Below are 20636 nucleotides of genomic sequence, written 5' to 3'. Positions count from 1 at the left end.
CCACACTCTCCTGCCCTAGAGATGGTTGGAGGGTTGCTATGTGGGTGTTAGAGCCGGGCAGTCCCCTGATGTAGGGAGGTGGGGCGCTAGCCTTCCGCTTGTGTTGCAGTTGGAGACCTTCAGCATCTGTGCTCGGAACTAGCCTCAGTGTTGTAAGCTGCCTCTGCTGCAGTAGCTCAGCAACATTTTCTACATCTGTGTTGTCCATGGCTTTCATTATCCTCTATTCACTAATGTAACCTCATGTTTACTCGCTGACTTTCCAGGCATGGATGGGTGGGTGAAACTCAGTGAAACTTGGTTCTGGGAAAAGATAGAAGTGAGACATTGAGCATATGGACAGGACTGGGCTGATAGCAGTGATCGCTGCTTTCTTAGAAAGAACATAAACTAAATATCAGTCACTGGAAAATGTTGCTGGTTCCAACTCAATGTATTGTGAAGGTCCTATCCTATTTCATGTAAGAATTTCTCAAGTACTAGGGTGTGCTGTATGGTACTTTTTTGTGAAGTGCCAATTTCCTAAACTGTTCTCAACGAGGCCTATCCAAGTACCAGGACACTTTATTATTTATCATATTTATTTATTTTTATTGTTAAAAATACCATTTTTAATATGGAGGACTGTGTGGAGTCACGACTTCTGTGTTCTATTCCTAGCTCTCCCACAGACTTGCTGTGTGACCTTATGGAAGTAACTGGTCTGTACCTCAGTTTCCACATCTATAAGAGGTGGAATAGTGCTCAGCTAATGTTTCTAAAGTGATTTGAAATCACAGAGAGAAAGCAGAATCATCTCAAGTCATAAACATCACAAAATAATTTGATTTATTAAAACTAATTTGGTTCTGGAGTTGGCCTCTGCATATTTCTTATTATGAGATGAACCAGCTGGCACAGTTGAGCTTCAGAAATCTGCTGGAAAGCAGCATCAACTGGGATTCCTCAAACACCCTCTCACAGCTGTGAATATTTGGATCTGAGGATATAAAAGGGCTATGTAGAGCTAACTACTTCAGTTCTTTTCTTACCACAGCCAGTCAAGTTCAATATACATATAAATAAAAAGAAAACAAGGGAAGAAGAATTGGGACTGCTAAGCAGTAAAGATGGGGTGGAGATCAGTCTAGGAATGGTCCAACACCTAAATAAATACTTCCTCAGTTTTTAATAAGTGTAAAGAGGAGTTTAGGGATAGTGGCAGAGTGGTTAATGGAAACTACTATATCCAAGGGGGAAGTCAAACACAATCTGCTTAATGGGACTAAATCAGGAGCCCTGGATAATTTCCATCCAAGAATATTAAAGGATCTGGCACATGAAATTGCAAGCCCAATAGCAAGGATTTTTTAATGAATTTGTAAGCTTGGGTGTTGTACTCGCTGACTTTAGGATTGCTAATATAGGATCTGTTTTTAGGAAAGGAGGGGAAAAAGTGATCTGGGAAACTACAGGCCTGTTGAAAGACAAAATAGTTAAGGACATAGAGATAAGCGGGAATAGGGATAAAATACAACATGATTTTACAAAAGGTAGATTGTGTCAGGCCAACCTGATCTTTTTCTTTGAGGAGATAACTGATTTTTTAGACAAAGGGAATAAGTAGATCTAATCTGCTTGGATTTCAGTAAGGAACTTTAATACAGTTCCACATGGGAAATTATTAGTTAAATTGAAGAAGATGGGGATTGATATGAGAATTGAAAGGTAGATAAGGAATTGGTTAAAGGAGTGAGGGTAACTATAGCAAGTCATAGTGAAAGGTGAACTATCAGACTGGAGGGAGGTCACTAGTGGAGTTCCTCAGGGATCTGTCCTGGGCTCAGTCTTACTTAACATTTTTGTTAATGATCTTGGCATAAAAAGTGGGAGTGTGCTAATAAAATCTGTGGATGACACAAAGTTGGGAGGTATTGCCAATACAGAGGAGGACTGGAATATCAAAAAAGAAGATCTGGACAACCTTGAAAACTGGAGTAATAAAAATGGGATGAAATTTAATAACACAAATTACAAGGTCATGCATTTAGGGACTAAAAAGATTTTTTGCTATAAACTGGGGATTTATCTGTTGGAAGCAACAGAGGAGGAGAAAAACCTGGGTGTATTAACTGATCACAAGATGACTGAGCTGCCAGTGTGATTAAGACATGAAAAAGTCTAATGCAGTCCCTAAGAATCATCAGGTGAGGTATTTCCAGTAGAGATAGGGAAGTGTTTGTACAATTAAACAAGGCATTGGTGAGACCTCATCTGGAATAATGTGCAATTCTGTTCTTCCAAGTTTAAGAAAGAATTCAGACTGAAACAGGTGCAAAGAAGGGCTACTAGGATGATCCAAGGAGTGGAAAACCTACCTAATGAGAGGAGACTCAAAGAGCTTGGCTTCTTTAGCTTAACCAAATGAAGGCTGATGGGAGATATGATTGCTTTCTGTAAATATCAGGGAGGGATAGGAGTTATTTAAATTAAGCCCCAGTGTTGATACAAGAACAAATTGATATAAACTGATCACCTACAAGTTTATGCTTGAAATTAGACAAAGGTTTCAAGCCATCAGAGGAGTGAAATTCTGCAACAGCCTTCCAAAGGGAGCAGTGGTGGCAAAAAACCTAACTGGCTTCAACACTGAACTAGATATGTTTATGGAGGGGATGGTATGATGACTGCCAATAATGGCATGTAGCCAAACTGCGACTGCTAGTAGCAAATATCCCTAGTGGCTGGTGATGAGACACTAGATGGGTAGGGCACTGAGAAACTACAGAAAATTCTTTCCCAGGCATCTTGCTGGGTTCACAGAGTCCTAGAGCCTGGGCTCCACCCCGAGTCCAGGTTTCTACACAGTAATTCAACAGCCCTTTAGTCTGAGCCTTACAAGCCCAAATCTACTGGCATGGGAGGTGGGGGTCCGTTAGCACCCCTGCAGTCACTGGCCAAACAACAAGCTGTAACCCACTAACTCCCTCTCCTTTTTCCTATGACTGCAGCCGTGTTAATGGGCCACTCTGCCTTCAATGGTCCCTTACAATAACTACTTATGTTAAATAATCTGTTCCACCTTGCATTTTGCAACTTGCAAGCTCTGTGTGGCTCAAAAACTTGTCTCTCTCACCCACAGAAGTTGGTCCAATAAAATATATTACCTCACCCAACTTGTCTCTCTAATATCCTGAGGTCCATACGGCTACAAACTATACATGTTCCTGCATCAAACAGTTATGTGAGTATTCTATATCAGGGATCAGCAACCTTTCAGAAGTGGTGGGCAGAGTCTTCATTTATTCACTCTAATTTAAAGTTTCGCTTGCCAGTAAGACATTTTAATGTTTTTTGGGTCTCTTTCTATAAGTCCATAATGTATAACTAAACTCTTGTTGTATGTAAGGTAAATAAGGTTTTTAAGATGTTTAAGAAGCTTCATTTAAAATTAAATTAAAATGCAGAGCCCTCCGGTCCGGAGGCCAGGATCTGGGCAGTGTGAGTGCCATTGAAAATCAGTTTGCGTGCTGCCTTTGGCACATGTGACGTAGGTTGCCTACCCCTGTTGTGTATTCTCTAACTCATGTGAATTATGTTTCAATCTGTTTTGAATCCAAGAAACATTAGGATAATAGACTACTTAGAACAACTTCATTTTTTTCTATTTTACTCAACAGCAATGAAAATAAGTGAGCAGTCCCAGTCTAAATGGTCATGTGATGTCATTTGTGATGATGTCATAAGAACTAAAGTAACAATGAGAGAAATTCTGGAAGTTTGAATTTGTGCACTGACTAGCAACCACTTTCAATGTTTCATCACTTCGGCAAACCTGGAGAAGGTACCGTCTGATTTGTAATTAGTTTAAATATAATTTTGAGATATACTATAATTGGAGGTCTGTTTTTAAAAGGAAATAGAGCTTAGATCCTGAAAACCACTGTCTTCAGAAAAAGGAGTTTTGTTTCCGTACACATTGGTAGTTCTTACCTGTACATTTATACCCTTCTTGTATAAAGACAGTGGAGTAGAAGTACAAGAGGTGACAATGGCAGAAGTTGGGAATGACTGCTATTTCTATTTTTATTCCACCTGCATAAAGGTAAATATTGTAGAATTTACAGTGGTTTGCATCTTTAATTTTCCTGCTGTAAGGAGGAGTTTATAGTTTGAACTTGTTAGTCTCTAAGGTGCCACAAGTACACCTCGTTCTTTTAGTCTGAACTTACATCTCTTCTTTATATACTGATGTATATGTCACTCTGTGTGTGTCTCCATACATATATATTTGACACACACATAGGTCCTGGTTTTGAGAGATGATGAGGACTCACAGTTTCCAGATTGATTTGTGGGTGCTCATTAGTTCTGAAAATCAAGCTCACACTCTAAAGGGGTTTAATTCATGAAAAATGTGCACTGTGTAAGGTGGACTTTTGTAAACACTACATAAAGATCACTCAACACACTTCTGTTTCATTTAAACAACATTTTTATAACCTGTGATAAACAACATTTATAAATTTGTTAGACAACAGGAACTTTGCCTGGTATTGATAGTGTGACTACCTGACTTTCCTTCATACTGCTTTTTTGAAATCACATAATTCTTGATGTTATCACCCTTTGAAGAAGTGCTTGTGAGAATGGGCCCAATACGCAAAGTCAATGAGGTGATGCAGAAGTCCATGTTAGTACGTCCATTTGCAGGATTAGGACCTTAGTGAATAGGTTTTACTTTCAGTACAAATCCTTAGCATATGTTACCAGTCTGGCCAGCTGCAGTGATTTTATTTAATAAAGTAGTGCATTTTACAGACAGTACCCCTTGGCCCTATTATAATTAATGTACTTTATAATGCTCTGAAAAGAGGAGTAAATGGTATTAAAATTCACAGATGTTACTAAATTAGGAGGTGTTCTCAACTCCAGAAATGGTACAGGAATAACAGAAAGAAAAGAAAATGAAATTTAACCCGGACAGCTAGCTAACACAAGAGCATTTAAGTAGTATTCATCATACCACTCCATGCTCCCAAGTGGTGAAACTACATCTATAAGACTGCATGTAGTGGTGGGCACTTCAGAACCAGAAAGATATTGATCATCTGGATGGAATCAAAGGAAGAGAACAAAATGATTAAGTAGCTGGAATGTTTGATTTATGAGAGAAGATTCAGGGTCAGTCTCTTAATCTGCTAAATTTACTTTGTGCTACATAACACCAGTTGCCCCGATATCCCTGCTGTAAGGATGAGGAAAGAGTTGTGTTAGTTGGTGACTTGGGCTGGTGTGGGGGATGTGGTTGAGCTGAGCTTCTCTAAGCCTGATCTTCTGCTTTCTTAAGCCCCATTATAGGCCTTACACTAGCTGTGGATGTTAGAAAATGCCTCCTGCAACTCTGACGTTGGCTGGGGCTGAGCAGCAGCCAGCTTCCTGTGACTGCCACTGCTCACTACCTCTGAGCATAGCTGTTATGTAGTGGAGAATAGGGTACTGAAAGAATAACATCTATGTAGTTTGCTTAGTGATTGCTACGGGAGACTTATGTTAACATTTGCTAGTATCTGAGAGCGGTATAAACAACAAGGAGGCTGAGGAATTGCTTAGGGTGATCCAGGGATATAAATAGGAGTAAAGGGATAGAGCTGGGAAAGACAAATTTAGTTCAAATATCAGGAAAATAGTAATACCCCAGTAGACTGTGGAATAGTCTCCCAAGTTCCTAAGTAATGGGAGCCCCATATCTTCAGGTATTTTAACTAAATTGGACAAAGCAATTACGGCATAATTCATGTGACAGTAACAGGACCTTATTTTCCCCCATTTACACTGGCATAAATCAGTAGCAGTTCCATTGAGCCCAATGGCCTTTTCTCCCTCAACCACACAGGTGTAACTCCCACTGGCTTGGAATTTTTACCTGTGCGGCAGAATTGGGCATAGTGGAGCTACACTAGCATCTGTGAATCAGGTCCTAATTTTTTTCTGTTGCTTGCAGGTATGTTGTCACAGCAATAATACTGTGCTATACAGACTAGTGTATTGTCCACTTCCTCATTAATAAAGAAGATATAAACCAACTTCTGATGAATCTAACATGATACAACTTTGACTTGCCTTTTTTCCGTGTTAGGGTTCCAAGTGCCGATTCCGTCACTGTGAAAAAGCCCTTGGCAGTGAGATTGTATGCTCGTTATGGAGAGAGGGAAGATGTTCACATCAGCTTTGCCGTTTTAGACATATGGAAATACAGGTAGATAAGTTTCTTGAAGTACACTCATTCTTAAAGCAAAACTGACCCTCACTTCTTTTAAACTTCACATCTGACACCCAAGTTCATATTCAAATATGAAGACCTTGTGGCACCCAGATACAAGCTTTTTGCCCCCCACCCTCCAAGTCCGTGGCTAGCATGCACTACAAGCTTTAAAACGTGTATTGATTCAAAGTCAGTCACTGGATATTAATTGCTTTTCTGATTTTCCTTTCATAATAATAATTAATAATATACTTTTTATAATAAAATAATAAAAATGTAATACTTTGGACTTATACAGCAGATTTCATCCAAGGATCTCAAAGCATATTACAAGCATGAATGTATTTAGTGTCACAACATGCCTGTGAGGTAGGTATTATTACCCTATTTTACAAATAAGGAAACCAAGTGCTTGTCTAGATGAACAGTTAGTGCACAGTAAGTGCGGGAATAAGTCTACCTCATATTAGTGTGATGCATGCTAACTACCCATGTGGACTCTCCCACCACAAACTAAAAGTTCTCTAGTTCACTTTTTTCTGTTCCCATTTCAAAGCAGAGTAGATCAAAGCACATTATGGAACTTTTAATGTTTGGTAGCAGGGTCCACATGTACAGTTAGTGTGCTGCACACTAATATTAGATAGATTTACACCTCAGCTTGCTGCACACTAACTGTTCAAATAGACAAGCCCTGAAACACAAAAATTAAGTGAATTTGGGGTATTAGAAAATTAATGTTTTTTTCTAAACATCTCAGAAAGTCTGTAGCAGAGCCAGGAGTAGAATCCATTACCTTGATTCTGGTCCGACACCATTATAACTCCATTGATCTTAGTGAAGAAATTCCTAATTTACACTGTTGTAAAAGATCAGAATCAGGCCTCATGTATCCTAGTCCTATGCCTTCACAACAATACCATATTTCTTCTTTTTTAACTGATATATGGTACTAATCAGTGTTCCATCCATTATTTTTTGTTGTTTGTTATAATCATCATATCTAAAAACTGTAACTTTTTTATTTTTCCCGTAGCAAAAATACAACAGAATCTCGTGTTTCTGGGAAACACAGCCTTTAGGCTGTGTGAGGATCAGTTGTGTCTTCCATCATAGCAAACCTCGTAATATAAATGGACTTTTTTTGCCACCTAGTAGCAGTGAGTAAAACTATTTTCTCAATAATTTGCACATTGAAATAGGTATGCTAAAAATGTATTGGCCGCTTCTAGTGTTGTTATAAACCTTTTAGGTGAAGAAAGACAGCATTGCAGATTGGGTGGAATTTGATCTGAAGTCAAGGTTAGTAAAGGACTTAATGATTATGTTTGACTAGGGTTCCCCTAGGAATTTCTTTGGCCATTGTGTTAAGAATGTCTGTAGGTAACAGTTACATCAAAGCTGATGTACTGAATAGTAACTCAAATTTTAATCCATTTGTCTCACAAGTGAAAAATTATACACTGTAACATTTTACATGCTGTGTGTATCCTTGATGTGCTGAATGACAATCATGTGAGGCAGTGATTTGTGTATAAGCAGTCAAATCTAGTTTGAAGAGTTTGTGTTATAGGAAATCCCTGTATTTTTTACTACCTCTGTAAAGCTTTGGGCCTTGCTAACACCCACTCATCCACTTCCAAATACATAATGGCCTCTTCACTGACAGTGAGGTCTCTTCAGGACTTCACTCAAACACAGGAGCTGAATGTTAAAGCAGTGCAGTACTTCACAGCATATAGTATTCATTTGGGGTCATTTATGCAGTCACAATTTCAGAAGAATGTATACTGTACATTACTGCATGGCCATGATTCATTGGTTAATCATACATCACTATCCTTTTCAATTTTCCCCCACTCCCTTACGTACATACAAATCAAGTAAGCCTTCTAAAACAACATTTGAAATAATCTATTCCATCTGTGGAAATGATCTACTGATCTCAATACAGAAAGAAATAATCAATTTTTTTCTCCTCTCCTGGCAACTGCTGGCTGTTTTGCTCACATTCCTGATACAAATGATCTAATTTATTATACATCTGAAGAGGGTGAGGGTATGTAAGAATTTCTCACGTATAAGTTCAAAGCAGGTAACCAGCCAAATGTCAATATAAAAATAAGAACTCATCTTCCTGCATCGGCTTCACAGCATCTCTTGGCATTTGGGGGACCACTGTGTTTTCAAAGTGGGGTTCTGGCTGAGTGGAAAACTTTTTATTTTAAGATTCCATTCAGTAATGGAGCAAGTAATTAGATGTTGATTAAATGGTTAGCTTTGCCAAATGAGAATGTTTCTGAGACAACTGCCTCATAGTTTCAGTGAACCAGAGAGTTAGAATCTATGTAAGCCTTTTCCTGGTGTAAAACACAGCATTCACAGTGACCACAACATGGTGTATGCTACTCCAGAAATTAAAATACAACGAACAAATGAAATAAGAGAGAATTGATTTCTGCCCTTGCGAATACAGGCTAGCTAAGTAAAGATAAATTTTGGATTCCATCAATTGCCTTCAATTATTAAACAGCTGAGGTGGGGAAGAGAGTTAGTGCATAGAAACTGTGGTGATGAAAATAGAAAATCTCAAAATGAAGGACAGATTAGATTTAGCACATAGGAATGGCAATAAAATGTTCACAAAAACCAACACCTACAAACATTTACTATTTCATATTTTGGTTTACTCAGAATGTTTACTATTTTTTATTATTTTTACTATTCATAAAATAATGAAAAAGTTTAGAAACCTAGGCAATATTTTAAAAGAAAAAGGTTCTTTGCTGGGTGTGATGTCACCAGCAGTCTATGATGGGACATCACACCAAGTCAGGGAAATTTTAAATGTCATATGTATGAAATGGCCCTCATTTGGAGACAGTTAAAAAAATAATTTCTAATGTTGCATCATGTGTTCAAGTCACTTTCAAGTGTTTTACCCTCTTAATTGACTTCAATTAAGTCTTTCAATTAAGTTGCATCATGTGTTCAAGTCACTTTCAAGTGTTTTACCCTCTTAATTGACTTCAATTAAGTCTTTCAGGCTGGGCACGTGGGGATGGGGTTAGGGAGAGAATATGTGAAGCAAATACTTCTTAATTATGATTTCTCTTTTACTCTCTGATTTCCAGAAATCCAGACTATTTCTGGAAAAATGGCTAGTACTTTTTCAACCCTTCCTAAAGCAAAATGAAGTTTTGCCTGAGTTAGGTCTTCAGGATTGGGATCACCATGTATGCGCATCCAGACTTTGAAGCCAAAGCTACTGCATATGATATTCTTAAAGAATACAAGGTTGTATCTTGTGGAATAAGTTGTTTCAGTGTCCCTCTTGTGGATCTGTAAACCAAGAAAAGTGACTGTAGCCTTAAGGCAAAATATTGAAGACCAACTCAAGTTCATAGAATGGAATAGTGTCAGTGAATGTGTCACTGGCCCTACTGACTGAGGTCAACATTTGGATCAATATGGATGCTAAATATATTGGGCTCATGCTGAAGTCAGTGGAATAATAACTTCAGTGGGAGTGTTATGTAGCCCTTAAACAATACATGTCTGATTAATTTTCAGTTCATATTTGACTCATGTATGACTCTAGACTTTTATAAACTACTTTAATATGCATATTAAACACATTAATATATACTAATTTGCAAAAAAAATTACAACTTAATATTTTCTCAATAATTTAGATCACTACTGATCATTATAGTGGTGTCACATTAACATGGACTATCATGTGGCCTATTTCCAAGCATAGTGATGGGACAGGCATTGGCAAAAGGCTTCAGTTTTGTTCCAGAAGAATAGGAACAAAGAAAATGTAGCCTAATGGGGGGAGTTCTTTTCTGTCTGTGAGACAAATCTAACTTAAGCTGAGTGCAGACTTTGCCAGAGCTGTCTATTTCATGGGAATGTGTCCAGTGCGTACTGTACATGATGACACATGTGCAAGCCAAACACATTATAGTGCACTGAGCAACCCATGAAAGACTTAGCAAAGGAAGCTCTGTTTTTAGAATAACAATTGAAAAAGCATACCAAATTATGGATGAGAGTGCAGCTTGGAAGAGCTATTAGAAAGTATAATTTCTAAACTCACAGATGATCCACAGCTGGATGCACATGATGTCATTAAATAGGGAGCTTTGTTCAATGGTGGAGTAGGATTTCCTCTTACCAACAGTGCTTCCGGATGTCTTTGGGAGAGCAAGTCATTAAATATTACAAACAAATCCAGGGCTTGGCATCCACACTGCATATTGACCCTAAGTTTAGAATTTTTTGACCTGGGCTGCAAATTGGGGGCTCCACACTGCAATACTCAGTCCCGAGTCAAACCACTGTTTCTCAGGCATCCTAGTGCCCTCCGCAGCTGTAGCCACTCCAGCCCCTGGTTAGTGTTGCAGTGTGGGAAAACTTCACTGTCCACCTCACACGTTACAGGAAGTTGTCGCAGTCTGCCAAGTTAGCAATAGATCTTGCCAAGCCCGTTTCAGAACACAGGCAAAGCATCCATGAGATGCTAGTGAATGTTCTGTAGGTGGTTTCTGACCTACTAAAGGTGCCTGATGGAAGAGGAGGATGATACAGACATGGAAGAATCAAACTGGCTGATGCTGCTCACAACTCTTGCTGTTGTTGGTGATTCCCCCCATGTAGACCAGAGCTTCTGAAGCAATAGCCCAAGCACAGACTGGTAGGATCACCTCGTCATGCAGACCTGGGATGACCAGTAGTGGGTCCAGAACTTTTGCATGAAGAAAGCTACATTTCTGGAATTTTTTTAGCAGCTCACACCTACACTCCAGCATAAAGACACACATGAGGGCAGCCATACTGGTCCAGAAGTGGGCTGCTATAATCGTCTGCAACCTGATTACCACAGGCTGCTACAAGTCTGTTGCTAACCAGTTCAGCACTGAAAAGTCTACCATGTGTAAAGTGATCACAGAGGTTTCAGGGACAGTCAGGCATATGATTTACCCAGAGGTGGTGGGCATAAACAAATATCCCTTAAGTAATTACTGGTTTTAAGAGAATGAGATTTCCACATTGTGCCAGGGCCATTGATGGGACTCATGTGCCCACAGTTTGACCTCCTCAAGGAGTACATGAGTGCATAAACTGCAAAGGGTTCTACTCCATTATTATGCAGGCCCTAGTGGACCACAAAGGCTGATTTATGGACACCAGTGTGGGCTGCACTGGAAAAATTCACGATGCCAGGGTTTTCCGCTGATCGGGAATCTACATTCATGGACAGGCTGGGACATTATTCCCACCAAATGACATTGTCATAAATGGAGTTACTATCCCCACTGTTACTTTAGAGTATCCAGTGTAACCCCTTTTTCTTTTGCTTATGAAACCATATCGTGATAAGAGTCCCTAGCAAAAGAACGTTTAGTTACACTCTGAGTATCTGTGGATAGGTGGTTGAATGTGCATTTAGCAGATTGAAATCCCACTGGTGCTGTTTACAGACACATTAGGATTCCAGCATCATCAATGCTGTCTGTATTACTGTGGCTTGCTGTGTTCTTCACAATCTCCCATTAGCAGATACATACTGCTGCCTGGAGCTTGCAATATATTTTGCATTGGGTAATAATCTGGAAATCCTTCCCATAAACTGGAAATCATTCCCACCCCTATATTAATAATAACAAACATGGATCCAGAAACTTACCAGGCTTCTGCCTCTTGTGTTTCTGATGCCGGTTCCATGGTAGACAGCTCTTCCAGAGAGGCATCAAAAAGTTCTTCGGAGTAGGGACCCAGAATGTGCTACAGCTGCTCTGGGAGACTGGTCTGGGTACAAAAGTCTCTTGGGCAGCTTCAGCCAGCACTTGCTGGTTCCCTTTTAGTCCTACACTGTATTCAGGGGTGAGAAGGTTGCCCTCCTGACTGACCATAAAGCACTGATGGCTCAGTGCTCAGCACAGTACCCACCACCTGGTCAAACTCCTTGTAAAATTGGCAGGATGACAGGGAGTTCCCGGAGATCCAGTTCTCATCCCTAGCTTTCCGGGAGTTGGTCTTGAACTGCTTAATCTGCTCCCTGCACTGGTCACTGGTCCCTGGTCCACTGAATCCCCAGCACTGCCAGCTTCTTCACTATTAGCTGGTATACATGCTCATTCTTGGAATTCTTGCGAAAGTTGAGCTGTTTGCTCACCTTGCACCAGAGATTAAGCAAAATGCGGTGGTGCTCCCATGACCAGCTAGCAGCACACCTGGAAAAAGACTTCTTGATGGCAGTGACCATTACAAATGCAGGAGATGGCTCACTCTGCTTGCAGCTCAGTGGGCAGAATAAAATGGAAGGGTTAAATGCTGAGCAGTTGCATTTGAACCAAGAGGGTTGTATTCGAACCAGGAGTCAATTGGCCAGTCTTGGGATAGGAAAAGACAAAGGACACTGTCCATGGGGTTGTGAGATGGAGTTGGTGGACTCTTAGGACCTGAATCTGGGGGGCCTGGGCCTGAGCTGCATCCACAATGCAAAACAATGGAGTTTGGGCCAAAGCCTCTATTGGACTCAGGCTTGAATCCTCCATTCCTGTGGGATCCTGGGGTTTGAATAGAGTTAGACAGAATTGTGTGCAGATGAAGGGGGATTTGGGCCTGAGCCAGAGCCCAGGCAGTGTAGACATGCCCCTAAAAAGGGACAGGAATCGGCAAAGTTATTTATATCTCCCCATACACACACCAGCCAGAAGAGATGGCCAGCCACTGTATGCTATTTCCTACTCAGGGCTGGTGCAATGATGTGTTATCCTTGCATGCTGAAAATCTCTGGGAGGCACTGTATGTCGCTGAGTCACTATGTCTCCCCATGTTCCTTCTGCTGTGGAGACACATTTCTGCCAACCTCCTTCCCAGTACAGTGCCTAAAAGACACAGTTTGGCAATTTGTGGCTTTGTCAAATACGATTATGATTTCAAATGTATAACAAACTGATCAGAACCTGATTTTGGTGTTTCAGAGCCTTATTAACAGACTGAACTTCATGTACTTTCCTATAGATGCCACACTCCAAAAGGAAGTTCAAGAAGGAACTCTGCATCCTGCCCACGCTCAAGAACCCCTAAAAGGTCAAGAAAGCATTTTAAGACCCATTCATCCTCCACTGATCATAAACATCAGCCTGGAGGAGGAAGAGGACGAGGAAGAAGAGGAGAACTGTAAATATGACTATTTTCTGAAATCCGAAACTAAAATGGATTTTCTCAAATAATTTGCAAAGTGGTTGCCAACAGATTTTTGGCTGTTTTCAACAATCATGCCATTTTTGAGGAAAGAAGTCATATATTTGGGAATAACCTCATTACAACTTATTTTATAATTATCTTTATTTTATTGTACAGAACACAGTAAATGTAGACTCTCATCAATAAACTTTCAAAATATCTAATCTCTATTTTTTTTCTTACTGATATAATTCAAATACTCTTTTTTCCTTAATTAGAAATGGATTCAAGTGCCACAATTCACATGGCATTGAAATACAACAATTCAGATACAGATCCAGACTTCCTCAAAGTTCAGGGATGTTCAGACTTATTTCGCTCCATCTGTAATTTAAATGACCATTTTACTCATTGAAAAGGTTCTTTGATTTCTCCCAAAACTCTTAGATTTATCACTGTATAGGTTTGATCAGGATGCTAATTTCATTTTGTGCTTTAGCTTTAACAAGAAACATGTTAGCTGTTGCTAGGTGGCATTTAGTTGAGAATGTAAAGTATCTGCAGCAATTCAGAGATGATGTAATTTTTATGCCAAACAAGAAGATTTAGAGTTCTATCCAGCCTAAAATCATTTCCATGCTTGCTGTTCTACAGAGGTTGTACAAACCTCATGGACTACACCTGCCCCTGAAATTACCCCTATTCTTAGTGTGTACTTATCTTTCTGAAGAGGCTGCTTGCATATAGTTGCATACCTAGGGCTAGGGTCATAGCCACAGGGCTTGTCTACATAAGAGAGTTGCACCACTGTAATTTAAATCAGTTTTATTTCTCACCCCTATGTAGACAGTCTTATTTTGGTTGAGCTACTGAACTAAATCACTCTTAAACTGAAATAAGAGTGTCAACACATGGGTTTGCACTCAGCTGACTAAATTGGATCACAAACAAATAGTTAATTATTTCTGTGCAGCTTCCTTGTGAAGACAAGGTTTTAGCCAAGTGTCTTATGAATGAGCAGAATATGCTCAGTGCGTCCCCAGATAGCCTATCAGAGAACAGGTCATTCAATAGTATTTAGTTGCCCACTGAGGATCATTTCCTTTTATGTGTGATTCTATGGTTGTTTTGAGAGGACTGAAGAAAGGCTTTTGAATTATTTTTAATTTAATCAACATCTCAAATAAACACCAGTAATGGTAAACCTTTTGACTTTCATTGTAAGACAATATTGGTCATAAAAGTATCTGTCAATAAGCAATAATTTTTCTGTCCAGAAAGCAGAGGGCTGGGATTCACTGGCAATAGGAAAGGGGAAAAAAGTTACTTAATTTTATAATGAAATTGTTTATATTTAAGAATAGTGCATTAACAAATCCTGAGGTGTCTGTACTTAGGTATAGTTTTCGCTTTTAAAAATATTTCTTACAGATGCCTCTTATTTATTGACAAAGACTCCGGCAGACATTGAGGAAGAAAAAGCAATAAAGGAGATGTGTTATAAATCTGGTAAATATCTAATTATTGATTATTTTAAAAATATTAATGTAATCAATAAGTAAATACAATTTTTTCTTTTTGGGGGGGGGGGCGTGAGTAGGAGAATATTACAGAATTCAGACTCCTCAGGAGAACCAGTCAGCAAAAATCATGTCTTCAACACTGGATAATGAGCTATTGAAACCCATGGAAACTGGCAGAGACTTACAGGAAGGTAAGTACTTGAGTGGTAATGCTTTTCACTTCAAGGATAATATTTATATACAGTATATGTAATTACACAGAAAGACACTATCAGGTAGTTTAGATCCAAATATTAGGTTTTGCAAACTTGGAAAAAAAAGAATTATACAAAATAAAAGCAATAGAAATATTTTTGTGACCTTTTTAATTAAATGGAAACACCATAGACATGGTGATGAGGATGAGACACCTGCAGTGACTATAGCATGATGAAATAAGGCCAGGTCAATTGAGTAGAACCAAGGTTAATGTCTTGTACTTTCCTGAACTCCATGGCATGCATCTCTGCTACAATTTGTCTTCTAATATCTTTTGAAATAAGGTTACAATCTCTTTTTTTATTGGGCCTGCTACAGTACATCTGAGCTCCAAGGGATATGAATTAATGAACATTTATTCCACTCAAGATTTTAAAGAATTTTTCTTTTTCCCCATTAGCCAGGTGGTATGCCTGCAAAAATCAATGTCAGCTTTTGTTATTATAATAGGTGATAGTATTGCTGCTTCTTAACAGAGTGATTTATGCTCTGAACATTCCCAGACGTTAATGTAATTAGTGGATTGGCCATTAAAGTATTTGAGAAAGAAGTGAGATGTTAGCATTAGTAGCACATATATTATTGACATAAAGTTGTTTATAACAAAATGGAAAACTTCATGGATAACCATCTGAATCTACAGTTACATAAAAAGAAAATTGAAGCAGGAAGATAGTGAATAATAATGAAGAACTGCAGAGTGAAAGAGAGTATATTATTTTGGTTCAGACAGAGATAATCTGAGATAATATTAGTTGGTAAAAATATGATCTTTTTGGACTTTTGTTTTTTACCAATTTAACCTTTTTAATAGGCGTGAAGAGAGAAAAATAGTTTCTCTGCACAATATGCTGTGAATTCTGGCCTGAGAGTATAAGTATTTTCGTTAAAGTACTTTTGAGGAGGTATTTCTAATGGGTATTCAAGAGCTTAGATATCGCAGTGATAGGCCCTTAGAAATACCATAGATTATATTCATAAACATCAATCATGTGATCTGAGCAGCTATAATATTAACCCCTTTGCAAATGATTAGCTACTTCACTTCAGCATAATTAATTTAATTCTACTTGTATTATTTCTTTCTGCAAACAATGACAGATCACCAGCACATTTTTATTCATCAGCAGATTTGGTCAAAAATTCAGACCTATGAAAGGAAATATCCTCATAGGATGCAACTGCTCCAGCCTCCTGTCAAATCCACAAAGTTCATATTCCACAGACACTTCACAGCCAGACCCAGGGAGGTGGGATCCTGTGGTGGGGGATATGGGCAGTATGCTTTAATAAATTCCCTGACTTTTGTTTTGCACAGGTCTTAACGGGAAAGATCTGCCTAGGGTTTCTGGGGCCTCAGTGGGCATTTCTACACTGCCTCTGGGAGCAAGCCTCCCAGTCCTGGTCCACAGACGTGTGGTAGATGGGCTCGTGTTAGAGCTTTAAAAATAGCTGTGTAGACATTGTAACTGATGCTGGAGCTTGGGCTCTGAAGCACTGTCTACATAGCTATGTTTAGAATGCTAGCATGAGCCCCCACTAACACAAGTCTGTGGACCCAAGCTGGGCGGCTCACTCCCAGATGCAGTGTAGACATACCCAGTGAGGTCAGATTATGGGTCCAAGTTAGTCTTGCTTTTACTAACAAATATCATAAAAGTGAACAGACCCTGACTGCATCCCAAGAAGTATAGTGAGAGATTGTGATATTCATAACTGACTGCTCTGTGCAATTATAAACCTTCCTTTTCGAAGATAATGTCACTCTCCTCCCACACCACTCTCTATGACTTAATCATTGGTTTAGAGTATATTTCCTTAACCTCTCCTTAAATGTTCTCCTTTCCACTTTAATTAAGTCATTTGGATGCTGGGTAATGTAACTTATGCACTGTAAGTACATGAAATACACATTACACGATTCCTGCGAACTCCCTCCCAGAAACTCCTAAACACTAAGTGCTGGGAGGGAGGGGGAGGAGCAGAGAAGCCCCAATCCTCCCCCTCCCTCCGAGAAAATCCTAAGCGCCACTAAACAACTGTTTGGCAGTGCTTAGGACTTTCTGGGAGGGAGGAGGAGGAGCGGAGATGCATCACTTCCCTGTTCCTGCCCCACCCTCCCAGAAATTCCTAAGCTGTTTGGTGGTGGGGGAAGTGCTGGGAGGGAGGGTGAGGAGGCAGAGATGCAGTACTTGTGCAATGCTACCTTGTAAAGTTGCTGCTCTTCTACAGAATCTTACAGGCAGGCAGCCAAACGATGTTATAAGGGAGCATTGCACAACTTTAAATGAGCATGTTCCCTAAATTGAGCAGGGACGTAACATTGAAACAATGTTAAGAGAGACAACATTAAATGAGGAGTTACTGTACAATTAAATGTATTTGATATATGTGCAATAAACATGGTTTGCTCAGATATCAATTCAAAAGTTTTAGTACATTGTGTTTTTGGAATACCTCTGTCAGAGAGGGGTTTACCCTCAACTTTATATTCTGAGATTTAATTCTATTAATCCTTTAAGCATTCATGGAACTTTTGCTCATAATTCAGAAATGCTCGCAGTTGTGTCTATCCATAAAATCAGTCAGTGTGCAAAAATGTCCATGTTGCACAGTGCTATCCATAACTTCGTTTACTCTCCCAAGCTCATTCATCTATCACAAATGCACTGACTCCACGTAACTAAGCCAAAAAAATCCCTGTGCTTTCTTTCCAGGTGATAGTGTTACAGTTCCAACAAAGTTTAATATTATAGAAAGACAAGGAGAGGTAACAGCATCATTAGATGGTAACACCAGGGCTGATCTTGGAGCCTTTGAAAATGGAGGTAATTACTTTAAAATATGTGTTCTCATTATCTAATATCCTTTGGTAGATAAAATGATTTCCAAATATACCTTTCATGGAATTTATTTCTGTATTTTCTGTAAAATCTTTTTATTTCAGTGCTGTTAATAAAAAAAAAAATTACTGTTGTATTTGAATTCCACCCGTCTCAGTAACATAGTGAAAAAATATTTTCAGTCTGGTGACTCCACTTAATTGGATTTTAATTTAATCTTGAAAAAGAGATTATTTCTTAGAGCTACGCTGGCTGCAAAGAAGCTCACACAGCATCAGCTTAGACAAGCATGACAGTCACATATAACAAGAGTATACTAAACTTTCAGAAATTGGTATATTTGAGAGAATATCGTTAGTAAAGCTGAACAGACTATGTTTTTGGCAGTCACATGGGAAAGTATCAAGGCCCCAATCCTGCAAGCTGTTCCATGTGGGCAGATCCTTGTGCCCATTTTCAGTTGAATTCTGTGCAGTCATAGGAATCTGCTTAGAGATCTCAGTACAGGATCAGGATTTCAGTCATTAAGAATGAACCTGGATACCGCAAGCATTTATGTTTACCTAGCATTGGCTATCTCCTTTTCTTTTGAAACCCCATCTTCTCCAGTTTAATAGTTTCCCATGTGGTACTATGTCAAATGCTTTATTGAAGTCCAGATAGATTAGTTTTGCTGCATTTTTCTTGCAAAAAAAAAATCAGTAATCTTATCAGAAAGATATCAGATGCAAGTAATAGCAGAAATAATAGGGTTTTTGGTAGCATTTTATAAATTGTATCACTTTCCTGAGTCCTGTATGTATTATAAGCAATGTATGTGTTTGTTTTTATGTTTTATATGTTATTGCCTGTTGTCCTAGTGCTTTGTATTTGGTTAATCAAGAGTTAATTCAGAGGGAAAATTAATTATGGAAACATATATTCATACTGAGAGGTATGAATTAAAAGAATATTAAATATATTTTTCATTTATCTGACTTTTATAAAGACATTTTTACATAACTGCTTTTTATTTGTTTTTCATGTTTATGTTTTTACTATTTTATGTGAATTTAACCAAAAACTAACACAAATTAAATGATAAAAAAGAATAAAGTGAAAAGGTTGCAGTCTGCATTTTAAACACAGTACAATCAATTTTATCTTAAAAAGAGCACATACCATGTCTCTATTTATAGTTTGGTGATGCATTCTAATTTTTTGCAGGAGGTGATTGTTACGTACCACAAAGGAGCATATTTGTTGGAGGGAAGCAAAGTGAAATATTAACTGGAGAAAAAGAATTAATTACGTCCAGACGTTCAGATGTGAAAGGTATGAATCATTATTTTTATGTTTTGTAATTTTGGAAAACATTATTTGCTTCCTTTGTAATTAGACTGGACACTTGAGGCAGGACCAAATGACATATGTTATATTCCACACACTTTGAGTGAATTGGTGAAGTCCCATCAACAATATGGTTTCTTTCATCATTCTAATTGATGAAAGCACTTTTATTGGGTTAGAGCAGTCTTGCTCCCAATGACTTCAGTATCACCCGTATCAGCTTGCTAATTATCTTTATCTTCCTAAAGCCCAAAGGTCTAATCTTTGGAGGTGGTGATCACTCTCAATTCCAATGAAAGTCGATGAGAAATGAGGGCACGTAGCATCTCATGGAATCTGGATCCTAATGAATACCAGTATAAGGCCTTGATTCAGCTAAGCACTTGAACACATGATTAAATCTACCTAAGAAGTACTCTCGTATTTCAGATTAGGCACATGCTAAAGTACCTTTCTAAATTGGGACCATAATTTGCACTACAGAATTCCAGAATGTTTGGAAGAACACAAAATTTCCTTATCTGAATATATAGTTTTTTATGTATAGGATTATTGTGGGCAAATCATTTCTTGCATATTATTTTTCTGTTGTTGAAGTAAAAGATAAGAAGACAAATTCTGGCTATAAATCATAAATAGGTTAAAAAGTAATGAAACTGCCTACATACATTGAAGTGGAAGTAATTAATTTATCCTATATTTTGGCCTGACCTGATAGGAGCAAAAGGTAGTGCTTATGCTTATCATCTGAATGTGAGAGCAGACAAAGCCCTGTATTCCTGTAGTGGAGCAGGGGACATAGGGTCATAGAGCCCGATAGCTGCCATGCAATGCAGGATGTGAGATTCTGTCCTTCCTTTACTCCATCTGCTAACTCTTGGTGTAGCACAGAGGGAGACCTTTCTTTCATATGTTAAGCATCATAATTACCAATGTCTCATCTAGACCAGCTGACTGACAAGGCCAAGGACATATGAGGGTCAGTTATATGTTGCATAATAGCTCATTCCATAGTTGCTATGCTGTGTTTTGGATCAACATGCACAAAATTCTGTTGTGGGTGTAACACACTCACTTTTGTAAAGGACTTCCTGCTCAAACAAGATTACCGCAAATGTCTGTACTCCTTAAAATATATGTTGTATTGGCTCAGATTTTTTGGCTTGCATATGGACACCTTTTGAGCTAGATTTTGGGCCAGAAACATCTGTTACGTACTCTACTAACATTTAGTTTCCT

The 20636-nt window shown here is 38.7% G+C and overlaps 1 protein-coding gene across 8 annotated transcripts in view; it reads left to right on the top strand.

Annotated features, from left to right (window-relative positions):
• C1H12orf50 (chromosome 1 C12orf50 homolog) overlaps window positions 1–20636 on the top strand; it is a 33283-nt gene that overhangs the window by 327 nt on the left and 12320 nt on the right. For 2 of the 8 annotated variants that reach the window (XM_050935732.1, XM_050935729.1), the window contains exons 1-9: window positions 332–3223; window positions 3660–3823; window positions 6119–6238; window positions 7281–7404; window positions 13280–13438; window positions 14876–14953; window positions 15042–15158; window positions 17943–18053; window positions 19275–19382. In XM_050935732.1, the coding sequence (XP_050791689.1) occupies window positions 6227–6238; window positions 7281–7404; window positions 13280–13438; window positions 14876–14953; window positions 15042–15158; window positions 17943–18053; window positions 19275–19382 (709 nt within the window). In that variant the 5' untranslated portion in view covers window positions 332–3223; window positions 3660–3823; window positions 6119–6226. Of the gene's footprint in view, window positions 1–331; window positions 3224–3659; window positions 3824–4030; window positions 4085–6118; window positions 6239–7280; window positions 7405–13279; window positions 13439–14875; window positions 14954–15041; window positions 15159–17942; window positions 18054–19274; window positions 19383–20636 lie in introns of those variants that run through there. The other 6 variants (XM_050935706.1, XM_050935715.1, XM_050935710.1 and 3 more) reach the window with 6 other exon arrangements.

This window comes from Gopherus flavomarginatus, chromosome 1, assembly GCF_025201925.1.
Source record: "Gopherus flavomarginatus isolate rGopFla2 chromosome 1, rGopFla2.mat.asm, whole genome shotgun sequence".
Lineage (NCBI taxonomy): Eukaryota > Metazoa > Chordata > Testudines > Testudinidae > Gopherus > Gopherus flavomarginatus.
The sequence above is the reverse complement of the archived record's forward strand: the minus strand, read 5'-3'. Positions and strand labels throughout refer to the sequence as shown.